The sequence below is a fragment of the Thamnophis sirtalis genome, unplaced genomic scaffold, assembly GCF_051295495.1.
Source record: "Thamnophis sirtalis isolate CommonGarterSnake01/CBP01778 unplaced genomic scaffold, rThaSir2_p1.2 scaffold_7, whole genome shotgun sequence".
In the NCBI taxonomy this organism is placed as follows: Eukaryota; Metazoa; Chordata; class Lepidosauria; order Squamata; family Natricidae; genus Thamnophis; species Thamnophis sirtalis.
In genome coordinates, this window is record NW_028261387.1 from 54,146,355 (window position 1) to 54,159,504 (window position 13,150).

Here is a 13,150-nt window from a genome sequence, read left to right on the forward strand (position 1 = left end):
ACGTAGCCAGGATTTCTCCCTGTTTGGCCCATGAAGAACTTTGAAATTCAAGTGACTTCATAGGCATGAGAGTCCCTCCTTGTCCTCTGTTTTTAAAGCTTCTGGAGTGTGCCCTGCCTCAGTCACAGTTCTCCATTTCCTCTCTTGATCACCCTAGTAGCTGACTTGATCCTAGCCAAGTGCTGCATTCTTTCCATACACTGTCATTGACTTGTGGGTCTGGCATCACTGGTGGCAGGCTGGCCTCCAGGGAAGCCCTTTTATATGCCTGCAGCAAAGCGATTTCTTTAGCTGGATGTTTGAGAATTTAACACTGAAGGGCAGCAATGTTACTTGTCCTATCTGTGGATATCCCTCCTCCTCCCCTCCCCCAATTCTTACATTGTGGACTAGGGGACTTGGAGAATCTTGATGCACACCTGTGCCTGTCCTGACAGCTGCTAAATCAACCAGCAAAGAAGAGCTGAGTGAAAAAAGATAGTCTGACTGACCTATTAAACATTCACATATTATTGCTTAGATAACTGATTCTGCTATTTCCTTTCAATTTCTGTATCTCTATTTTGCCCTGAACTGGAGATAATCGGCATCAGACTTCAAACTAATGTTGATGAATCCAAGAAAAAGAAAGGGCGTGGGGATAAATTGATAAAAAAATAATAATGTTTGAAATGGAAGTAATTCAGGAGCTCCGTGGATTAAAAGAACATTGGCGTGGTTGATTTGGGAGTTGCGACTGCATTTGCCTAACTCTCTGATTGATTAAATAATTGATAAATCATCAGCTTGATTTACTGCAAAATAAAAATTGCAGTAGTAATTTAGCAGGATGAAGGGAGTGGTTTGTTAAGTGATTAGGCCTTTTATGTGGCTTTCACTATTAGGTTCATCAGGTTCTCCAAATGTATGTTGAAATTGCAATTCTCAGAAGTATAAGCCGTTGTGAGAATCAAACACTTCCTGAGGTCATCAGGTTGGGAAATGCTGACCTAATCCATGCTTCTATGATGCTCCATTGAAGTTTACAAAGAAGACATCAGATCAAAATAACCCCCTGGTGTTTGTCCCTTTCTTCTAATATTAGCAATATACAAAGTGTAGTTTCATTTAATGATCTTGTCTGGTAGGAAAGGCTTCCAGGGATGAATCAGGTAAAGGAATTTCAAACTTGTTTTGGATGGAATTAAGGGAAGAGCAGCTGGCAGGGTGGATTGGATTATAACGCTTTCCCTGTTGGGAGGCACCAAAGTAGTCAGGGAGAATCTGATCTAGGATAAGAACTCCCACAATCTGTCACACACTTTGGAAGTTCTTCCACACCCCAGTTCTTCCCCTGCATATTATTTTCTCCATATTTATCCTACAATTAAAGTTTATTGTAAAAATATTTCTAGTGTTTGCCTCCCAAATACAACCATAAATAGTAACACGTTGTTAAACTTAGTTGCTGCCCATCTTGCCATGGGTCTACTCTAGGTGGCAACACTAGTTGTACTTCACAGTCTTTGAAGAATATACCCCTGAAGAGGATGTCAAAGATGGTGAAGGTTTTATCCTGTTTTTTCTTGAGTTTATTACGTCAAAATGTAGGAAGGAATTTAAATGATTAAATGCTTCTACATTTTTTTAAAAATGTCATTTCATCAGTGTTGTCACATGAAAAGATATATTTAAATATTTGCAAAATGCGAGAGACTGTACTCCTGTGATATACTGTAGGAGTGTCTAGAACTCTTTTTTTGACATGCTCAATTTTTTGGGGGTATGGAGAATGTTTTTTGTATGGAAGAACATTTAAGACAACCGTGAGCCCATGACAGTCTGAAATTATACAGGCCAGAAACACATTTGCTGGCTAAGTAGAAGGATTTTTCTTTATATCTTGAACTTTACACTGTAATACCCTTTGACAGTTTTCTGGCTAATGGTCAGGAAAGCTTGACATTAATAGAAAATACTTAAGCTCAGGTGCTAGAGAAGATGAAATTCCCTGATAATACCTCTGACCACAGAAAGAAGCTACTTGTTAATATGTTGATCGGGCTTCCCATGTTTGGAGATGAGATGGCAACATTTGCACAGTATTGGGGGACTCTCTTGGTAGACTTTTAACTATCCATGTCGGCTTGTGACAAATGCTGCTATAATATTAAGTCAACTCTCCAATCTTTCAAGTTTGAGATTATGTATTTCTTTTGATGTTGTCTGCTTGAAAGACAGGATTTATTTTGAGCCCTGACTGTGTGACCTGAGAAGCTAAGTCAAATGCTGGCTATCGTGTTTCCCCGAGTAAGAACCTCTTTCTCTTTCTCTTTCTGCCTCTTTCTCTCCCTTCTGTGTAAAGCATGTTGTTCTTTGTTAGAGAGTTTATTCTTGTTAACATCAATATCTAAAAACAATGTATACATATAATTAAATGAATTAGACCCCAGAGAAATATTTCCAAGTCTAGAAATCAGTAGTTTGCTAAGGTAACATAGTAGTTTTTCTTTGCCAGGGAAGCATTGTAACACTAAACCATTGCTGCCTGCCTGAATATAACACAAATTCCATGCAGAAGGAGAAACTATCACATGATTGAAAGTTCCTCTTAAAACAATCATCCAGGAAAACATTAGATACAAGTATGTTATAGGGTGGGGGAGAATGTGTTCTGCCTTTATTTCTGCTAAAAAAAAATCCTGGAAAAAGCCAAATTTAGATTCCAATTATAGTTGGCATCTAATTTAGATTCCATCAAACACCCCGAAAGTTTCAAATGTAGACACCTCAATGTTGTATATATGAGCAGGCACAGTTTACACTACTTAACAAGTTTTATTCCCAAAGGTGGCAGCTGTTAGCTGCACATAGATAAATGGTGGAGGATTTGCTAGGTTGATAAACATTTCCTATGAAATAGGAAAGCCAGGATTTAGTATTAAGCAGTAGAATATCTCTCTTGTAAACAATCTGAAAAAGTCTATGTTACAAAGAGGCATATATTTAATATTTTAATTTTTCTCATCTAGTGCCACCCCATTTATGTTGGATTGCAATTCTCATCATAGCTTGGACAGAGGTTATTTCTTTCAAGTGAAAGATGGAATTCTCTCCTTTGTGCACTTGCATTCTATGGCGGCCAAAGGAATCCCAATGAAAAAGTTAGCTAAAAGATTTCAGGGGGATAGAAGAGTTCCTTTTTGAGGAAACGTTATAATCTGGGGAAATTGAATAACCAGCAAGGAATATACTGCAGGATTTTAGAATGATTTCACTAGGAAGATAAGATATGAAGAGAAAACATTCTCCTCTGATAGCAACAACTGAGAGTCAGTCAAAGATGCCGAAAGTGTGAAATGAAGCCACTTCAAAGTAGTCCAGATAAGAAGCACAAACCATGAGTTAAATTAGCACCAACTTTATTGTAGGGTTACAGTAAGACAATCTTCCAAGTGTGAAAGCATTTCTCCCCTTTCTGAAATGCTTCCTGTGTCCCTTTTGTTCTGTTGGCTTATGGTTGCATAGTTTGCAGCTCTTCCTTTCATTTCCCAAAGTCATTCTCACATACCATTATAGAAAGATTTGGGACCAAGAAAAATAACTTAGGCAGAACATAGTTAGAATGACAGCATTTGTGTCTACCAGTTGTAATTGTGACTGCCAATTGGGCTGCCTGGATTAAGGGGGTTAGGCAAGGTTGTACTTACTAAAGTTCCCAGGAGCCACTTTGAAGAGGAGAATGTAAATTATATAACAATGTGGGATTATTAATTTATGGATGAACTTTTGCCACCAGGTGGCACAATTGGCTTTGTGTTGGGATGATTACCTGTCTGTTGATTATATTCATGACAATCTAAGAGTGTACGTGATATTTTTGAGTTAAATTTATATAATAGAAACTTTTAAAAATAAGGGGGAAATGTATCAATACTATGATTTCTAAAATATAAGGTGGCTTAAATCGTATATTCACAGCCAGTGTGGGGTTGATAAATAGCTGCAAAAACCATAATTTTTATGTTACTTAATAAAGGTTTCTGTCTTAAGCTTAATATTTAACACTAAGTTCTCCACTCTATATTTACTTGTTGCTGTTTATGCATATTAGAAATGAAGAAAAAAAACTTAACAGAAGTCATTCAAAAGTTGATTGAAAAAATCTCCTTTTTTTGTACCTTGACCAGTTTATAATATTTATAAAACGTAGGCCCCCTTAGAAGCCACATTGTAAGTGTTTGTATTTGCTTTATGTATAATGTATTATATATATAAGAATCGTTCTTGCTTGAATTTGATGATGTGTCTACCCTATGTGATAAAATGTTCCTTCTGCTCCATGACATTTCCAACATTGTTATTGTATGATTTATGTACTTTGGAGATTATTGGTGGAGTTGTATACTATCAGTAAAACATTAGGTATCAATTTTGTTCACAGTTCTTCCCATTGTTGTGTGGTGACTATTTCTATTTTGCATCATTAAAGTTTTGCATCATTTTATCATTTGTTTTTGCTGTCTCTGTGTCATATTTAGGAAGGAATTTGTAAATGAGTGGCTAGGCATGCTTCAAAAAGATCCAGACATTCTGTGGATCTTATGTCAGTATAAGCACAAAATCTCTCCAATATTTATTAAAGTATCCCACACAATTTTTCAGAGTCTGGAACTTCCTCCACTTTAAGCTTACTCTTGTAATATGCGTTTGATAACTTTTAAAAGCAACGTGTACAGAACTGGAACTACCAATTTCCCTTTAAATACTGAAGGCTAATTTTAAAGTAGTTCAGATGTCATATTACATGGGAACAGTTAGGCCAATTAATACAATTATACTTACGTAAGTATAAAAAGAAATTATTGGTTAAATGAAACCATTACACCTTCCCTTTGTTTACATGTTTATCTTTTGAAGTTGCAAGATTCTTAAATTCTTCTTTGTAGAACAGAAGAATTTTATTTTAAAATTCTGGAAGCAATACTTAGTGGTGGCATAACAACTGAAATCTGGAAAGTGGGAATCTCTCTTCCAATATTCAGTTACTGCTGATTCTTTCCCCTTCTGATCAATCGTGTCCAATTCTCAGAGACTGCCAGGACAAGTCCCTGCATTTGGCAAGGTTTTTCAGAAATCCTCAATGGAACTGCATCTACATGGAGGGAAGTATGCAGTAGAGTACTCCAAGGCTCTGTTTTAGGCCTAGTACTCTTCAGCATCTTCATCAATGATTTGGATGAGGGAATAAATGGGGAATTCATCAAATTTGCAGATGACACCAAGCTGACAGGAATAGCTAACACTCCAGAAGACAGACTTAAGATACAGAAGGATCTTGACAAACTTGAACATTGGGCACTATCTAATAAAATGAAATTCAATGGTGAAAAGTAAGGTTCTACATTTAGGCAAGAAAAACGAAATGCACAGGTACAGTATAGGTGGTACCTTGCTCAATAGTAGTAACTCTGAGAGGGATCTTGGAGTCCTAGTGGACAACCATTTAAATATGAGCCAGTAGTGTGCAGCCAACACAGTTCTAGGCTACATAAACAGAGGGATAAAATCAAGATCATGTGAAGTGTTAATACCACTTTATAATGCCTTGGTAAGGCCACACTTGGAATACTGCATTCAGTTTTGGTCGCCACGATGTAGAAAAGATGTGGGGACTCTAGAAAGAGTACAGAGAAGAGCAACAAAGATGATTAGGGAACTGGAGACTAAAACATATGAAGAACGGTTGCAGGAACTGGATATGTCTAGTTTAATGAAAAGGAGGACTAGAGGAGACATGATAGCAGTGTTCCAATATCTCAGGGGTTGCCGCAAAGAAGAGGGAATGAAATTATTCTCTAAGGCATCTGAGGGTTGTGTTTGACTTTGGGGGACCAGGGTGAATGTAGCCAACTCGATATCACTCCTGGGTGCCTGTGGTGGCCTGAATGCTCTGCCAATGAAAATGAACTCCCGCACTCCATTTTCAACTGCAATGGCCTCCTGCAGCGAAAATGGAGCTCGGGAGGGCCGCACACAGATCTAAGCACCCTTTGGGCCTTGAGGTTGACACCTCTGATCTAGTATCAAGCTATAGAGAAAGTTATCCCTTGCATTCTGGCTTCCTCCTCATCTCTTTCTTCTTAGAGGAATAGATGAAGAGAAAGCTTTAATTTGTCTGTGCTTAATGCAAATTAAACTAATCACAGAAGATTCTGGTTTAGAATTACCATTAGGAATTTTATCAGGATTAATTTATGTAACAAAGCTGCAGGAGCCCTGGCCTGTTTTCATATCTGCCATATTTATTCCTGTTGAGCTGATTTCTCCTTTTAAAAAGGTCTCAGTTCATAATAAAGCAAACACATGTGCCCTCTAGTGGTGGACAATTATAACATATAGCAATGATGGCGAACGTTTTTCTGCTCGGGTGCTAAAAGGACGCGCACGCGTGATAGCGCATGCTGGCCAGCTGATTTGGGCTTCCAAACTTGTTGCAGGCCTGTTGGGCAGTTTTTCGCCATCCACAGGCTCCAGAGGCTTTTCTGAAGCCTGGGGAGGACAAAAAACGGCCCAACGGGCCTACCAGAAGTCTGAAGGCTTCAGTGAGGCCTGTACACATTTGCAGGGATGGTGGTGGAACACAGGGGGGTTGTGTGTGCATGCGCAGTGGGGGAGGGTATTGCATTATAAGTGTGGGCATGGATGTGCACGCTATCATGTGCGCCCTTTTAGCACCCAAGCAGAAAAATGTTCACCATCACTGCTATAGGTTATAATTGTCCACCACTAGAGGGCACATGTGTTTGCTTTATTATGAGCTGAGACCTTTTTAAAATGCTCAAAATATTTCGTAATTTAGTTTCTTTTTGTGAAGCCCTTAAAGTGATTTTGAAGGTTTTGATTGTGTCAACTTATCACAAAATGAGAAATATCTATCCAGGATGTGAATTAGGAAAGGACCTTAAAACCCTTAATAACCACAAGCCAAAGAACAAACTGGGGAAAAAAATTGCCCTATCTATTCCAGGAATGCAAAGGAAGTACCTGGAAGTAGCAGATATGTAAAAATAGTGAGTCATTCATTTTTAACGAATGTGTTCTTATGGTAGGCCATGTGAAATCTAGTTCCCAATTGGTAAAGCGGTTGAGATTCTAATCTGCAGTATCCTGTGGTTAGTGATTAATGTTGACCAAATATGCCCTCAAGGGTACTTCCAAAATTAAGGGAGAAATCCCTCTTTCTTCTCTTTCCTTTGTAGATGTTGCAAGATTGTCCAAAAGCCCGAAGAGAAGTTGAACTCCATTGGAGAGCATCTCAGTGCTCCCATATTGTGAAGATCATGGATGTCTATGAAAATCTTTACCAGGGTCGAAAATGTCTCCTGATAGTTATGGAATGGTGAGTGTCATTTATTGGTAGAGGGAGTGGAAATATAGAGGCATCGTGATGCCCTTCCCCTCCATGGAGATCTTCTTTTTAAAAAAATTGCCTTATGCCATTTGCCTTATGCCAAAACAAAGCATGTAAGATAAAGGTTTTGTAAACAGCACAGCTGGATAGGAAGAATATGGTTTTTCACATTATTTAGCCTTGGCCACTCAGGGCTACATAACCAAGGGGAACTTGTTGAATCAGGCTCATAAAGATAACAGAAGTCAAATCCTATCTTTCAAGGACCAGATAATGTATTAATCGCGAAGTGATTATGTTAGCACTTTTGCAACTTTTTGGATCAGCTGAATTTTCTGGGCAGTTTCTAAAGGTAGTCCCATCTTATACTCAAAAGTAAATTAAAGCATCCAATCAATTTAAGTCATAATTTAAATATAAAAGTAAGATTTTTTTTGGAAACAGGACATATTATTTTAAACTTGAGCATATTGCAGTTTAAGTAAATAAGCATCCTCTAGCTGAAAGAGGAAGAGGGAATTTGTGGTATAATAAGTCCTGGAAGAGAAGGACAGGGGTAAGAGGAGATGGAATGATTCAGAATGATTTGCTTCTTTCATTTTCTACTTGCCCATGTGGGCTGCAGCAAAGTGCTAACTCCATTCTACTTGTCTATGGAGATTCTCAGGCATCCAGGTCATGATTGCCCCAAAGGTGCAGTTTTGCTTCTCATCCAAGAAACTTCTTCAGCTCTGACACAGGTGACCTTGAGGACACACACAAACCCCTAAGTGGCCTCAATGACTCTCTGAAAGAATGCAGATGACGAGATGTCTGCAAGGAATATAAATCCTTCCATTCCCCACCATCCAGGCTTAAGAAGCTTCTTGGATGAGACGCTAAATATCTTCAAAGAAAAAAAAAATCCAGTTGCCTCTTTAAAACGCCTTTGGGACAACTCCATTGTACATACCTCCACACATATTGCGGGTCTTTTATATTTTCCTCTGTGCCTAGCTTCATGCTGGCCATTGGGCATAGTCAGGAAGACAGACAGGCTTGTGTGAGAGCAAGTGTGGCCTGAAGAGAGACAGAATTTTGACCTGCATCTCCTTTCAGTTGGTGGGAAATGCTTCTGCCCAGTTTTTAAGCATTGGAAGAGATTCTAGGTCCCTCCACCCAAATAGAATGGTCGGCATCAGTGCATCACTGAAATTTTGAGACTTTGTAGAGAGAGTTAAAGGAATTTTCCCCCAGGAATTTTGCTCTAAAGTAAAAGTGGGGAATGTTATGGCCTCACCATCACTTTTCTTGCCTTCTCTGCACCAGTGAGACTTTAAAATACAAAGCAACAAAATGCCACCAGTGTAGAACTTTTTTTTTTAATTAAAAAAAAGCTATAATCACTTCTGAGCAGAGCATTTGTGAGAAATCACATTTGGGACAGTAGGCATTTATTCTCTTTTGACAAGCAATGTCATTTCTCTGGTATCTCTGTTGAAGGAGATTCTAAAGCATCCATCCATTTTAGTAAAAGGTTTTTTAAAGCTTAATTTCTATGAATGGGGGTGGGAGATTTTTAGGGAACTCTCAACCTGTAAATAGGTGTCCTGAAGGCTGTTCACCTTTGCAAGTACCAATATTGAGCAAATGAATTGTGTCAAAAATAAAGCACCTTGTTTGAAAAATATTATGTATTGTAATAATTTTGTCTACAATTTACTTATGCTAGTGTTTTTGTGAATGCAGAGTCACTATCAGAGTATTTAATCTTTGCAGACTTAGCACACTTGTATACTGAGTTCTATCTTGCCATTGACCATTCCAAAGTATTTCTACTTTCAAGAATCCTGTGGCACCTTTGGATTCTGTTGGCCACTACCTATCTTAGTAACTGGACCATCTGACCTTCCAATAGCAGCAACGTTTAAGAGAAAGCTGCTTAAAATAAGCAACGTTCTCATTCTTTCATTTGGAGGTTGTAAATCTTAGGTGCCTTTCCAAGTACCAAATTTACATCCCAGGGTGGATCTTACTGCTGTAAGCAATTTTTTTGAACGGTTTATTAAGGAAGCAAATCCTTAAAGATCTGGCCCCATTCCTGGTCCTGGGGCCTCGAATGCGGGTAGAAATCCATTTCTTGGTTACAGGAGTAATTATGTTGTGGAATATATTCTCAGTGGCTATATATTTTAATCTTTGTAGTTGTTGCATTACTGATCCATTCCTTTAACACTGGCATTTATACATGTTTTTATTTGATTAGCAATATTAACGTATTTACTGTTGAGACAATACTCGTCTTGTGTCACCTCTAATACCCTGTATTTATTATAGAGGATGTACTGTTTTTTGGTGGACTGCATCACGTCTGATGTGTTAGTGTAACTTGATATATAACTCTGCTGTTTCTTCTTTAACCAATGAACACAACTATCTGAATATTGAGACAGTGACTGAGTTAACATTTTTTTATGTAACCACAAGATTTTATAGTTTGATTTTTGCTTAGCAGCAATGCCTGATTTCAGCCACTATAGTTTGAAATTATGTTTTATGAGCCACATTATGGCTGTTACACATTGTGGCTGGGGAATTCTGGGAGGTGAAGTGTACAAGTCTCAAAGCTGCCAAGTTGGACATTGCTAGTTTAGTGCTTCAGTGTAATCAGACAATCTCCTGCAATGCTCAATTTTCTTAAAAGGAACGATATTCTGAAGATCTGAGTACTTGAAGGCCTAGAGGTGATAGAAATGTGTTTATAGTTTTGGGTTGAGACAGCACTTGTTATCATAACTAAATTTGTTTATGAATTTCAGCTTGGATGGAGGGGAACTCTTCAGTCGAATTCAAGATAGAGGAGACCAAGCTTTCACAGAAAGAGGTACGAAGGGATAGAATAGATTTCTTCTAGGTTCATACAGATGTTCATATTCGGCTATCTTTTAACAAGGGCACTATTGAAAAAGACTTCTTGCAAAATGTACCTAGCCTAATTCTTCCAAGGGGTCTCCAAACAATTATTTTGAACAGGCTTGGATAAACTTTAGGCTACTAAATCTACTGTGTTTCTTATTTTTCTTGATCTCGTAATGTATCAATAGTTAGCTAGTTAGTCAAGTGTTACTGAATTTGGCCCAGACTCTGGTGATGGGATGATGAATGTTTCAATTTGTCTCCAGAAATAACATCATAGCTTTTCCAGTAACTTCCCCACAATGTCTTTGATCCTGTCTGTCTACCTTACCCATAGTCTTTCCCTTTTTTTAGTTTCCTAAACCCTGCCAGCCTAATTGCTTTTTCCAGTCTGATATGCCTAAAATATAAGAGTTTTTTTCTTGTTGATCATCCTTTCAAAGGAGGCATGGTGGCTCAGTGGCTTAATGACACTGGAGATGGTCTTTGCTCCAGTGGTTCGAGTCCTAGCACCCTGTGGTGGGGTGAGCTCCCATCACTTGCCTCAACTTCTGCCTACCTACTAGTAGATAAATAGGAACACTTGAGCAGGGAAATAAACTGGTGCTTTGTGCAGGTGGTCAGATTCTTGCCAGCTCTGAACCTTCCTGGTTGTGATGGCCATTTGTGAGGTGCATCTTGTGTAGGAGGGGACCTTGGAGGGGACCTTGAAGGAAGAGCTACTCATCTTTCTTTCTGGTGCAAAGCTAGCTCGCCCTCCTGTGGTGCACCTTGGGAAGCGCACAAGCATGTACCACAGCAGAACTAGTAAATTGGCAGCCAAACTACTAATCTGCATTAGCATTGTAGTCTCCTGGCTAATGTAGCAATGACATACTACTACTACTAATAACCTTTTCAAAGGAGTGATCAGTCTGTAACTGTTCTAAGTTGTTTGATTGATTCTTTCTGCTGTCAATGGAACTCTTTTGTAACTTCCCAATTTCACAATCTATCTCCTTTCTCTTGCTCTTTTTCCATCTCCTAAGTTTCCATTACCATTGGAAAACGCATTACTTTAACTATTCTGATCTCTATTATCAGGGACATATTCTAATCCTTCATGTCCTTCATGTTTTTGTCTGTTTATTATGTCCCTCCTCCATAGCACTAATCTCCTCTTTACCTCTCCAGTGCTCTGCCCATCTTTATCTAAGTCCAAGAAAACAAAACTATCTACTTCACTTCTTGACCACCAACTGTAAGTTCATTGAGCATGCCTGTTGACAGCATTTTTTAATACTTAACATTAATCTGCTTTTCAGTGTACACTTTTAATTTCATAATGAGGTCTTTTTAGACTTTTTAAATTTTTGCTAGCAAAATATTTTCAGCACATTTCAGACTCTTGGAGTTTTAGCCTCCAGTTTGATTCCAGCAGTTACCCTTTCCAAAAGTATAGAACTTAAAAATATATGGTGACAATATAGATCCTTGTTTCATATCCTTTTTACTCCGAATTACACTGTTTCTTCAGTTTCAGTTCCTGTATCAGTTTTTCATTCATTATAATAATCAGGTGTTTGGACCCACCCAGTAGCTTTAATATATTTCACATTCTGGCATGATAAAGGCAATCAAAGGTTGGGTCAATTCAAAGAAGAAGGAAATATCTTCCATTTATTTTTCATTCTCAATTCTATTTTAACTATCTTTCCTTCTGCCTTGTGTGAAACTTCTTTTCATTTGACATTTGACATAAACTTCTCTCTCCTCCCCCTCCCTCCCCCTCTCTCTTTCTCTCTTTGTCTTCCCTGCCATCCCTTCCCCCCCCTCTCTCACAGACACAATTTCCCCCAATCTCTAGATCTCTTTTCATTTGCATCTAGTGTTTTCATATTTAACAGTCCATTGTCTGTTTTCTGGTGGGGATTGTACTGAATATCTCCTATCTCCTTAAATATTTCTTGTTTATTTACATTTCATATTTCTTAACTGCCCACCTCCCTCGGAGAAGGGCTCATTTTTGTTATTCTATAATCTCAACCATAAAACATATAGTCTTTTTCTTTATGACTTCGTATGTATGTATGTATGTATGTATGTATGTATGTATGTATGTATGTATGTATGTATGTCTTGGTCTTTCTTACTTAATGTTAAAGTTCTGCTTTCATCTATTCTGCTTTCATCTGTTCCTCTGGCTTCAGGCTTTAATCTTCTGTCTTGATCTTTTCATCTAAAAGCTACTTGGATTATTTCCTCTTTGAAATCTTATGAATACTTTCCAGTATTTTTCCAGTACTATACCTCTTATCTATTCTTACATTTCCTCAGATATATTTTTATATTAGTTAAATACATACTTCTTACATTAATATTATCCTGTATATTCTCCAAGTTGCATCTTACTAGGACAGCTATATACATCAGTAATTACATGAGTAATTCATGGTCTTTTTTAAATAATCTGTATCTAGATTTCCTGTTATACATAATATATTTGATGTAGTCTTTTTGGTGGTGCTTGAGGTATAGTTTGTCATTCTGTTGCTTAAAGCTGGTGTTGGCAATGAATAGCAGTAGTATAAGTATAATCTTTATTGTCATTGTACTTAAATACAATGAAATTGGTTAATTTAATAGCACTTAGTAATAGCATTTAGACTTATATACCACTTCACAGTGCTTCATAGCCCTCTCTGAGCGGTTTACAGAGTCAGCATACTGCCCCCAACAATCTGGGTCCTCATTTTACTGACCTCAGAAGGATGAAAGGCTGAGTCAACCTTGATCCGGTCAGAATTGAACTCTGGCAGTGGGTAGAGTTACCTTGCAATACTGCATTCTAACTACTCCATCAGCATTTTTCTCCCAAAACTG

The 13,150-nt window shown here is 38.0% G+C and overlaps 1 protein-coding gene across 2 annotated transcripts in view; it reads left to right on the top strand.

Annotated features, from left to right (window-relative positions):
- The window catches only part of MAPKAPK2 (MAPK activated protein kinase 2), an 87,076-nt gene that overhangs the window by 51,419 nt on the left and 22,507 nt on the right, over positions 1-13,150 (top strand). For both annotated transcript variants that reach the window (XM_087720085.1, XM_014060940.2), the window contains exons 2-3: positions 7,242-7,381; positions 10,192-10,256. In XM_087720085.1, the coding sequence (XP_087576211.1) occupies positions 7,242-7,381; positions 10,192-10,256 (205 nt within the window). The remainder of the gene's footprint in view (positions 1-7,241; positions 7,382-10,191; positions 10,257-13,150) is intronic.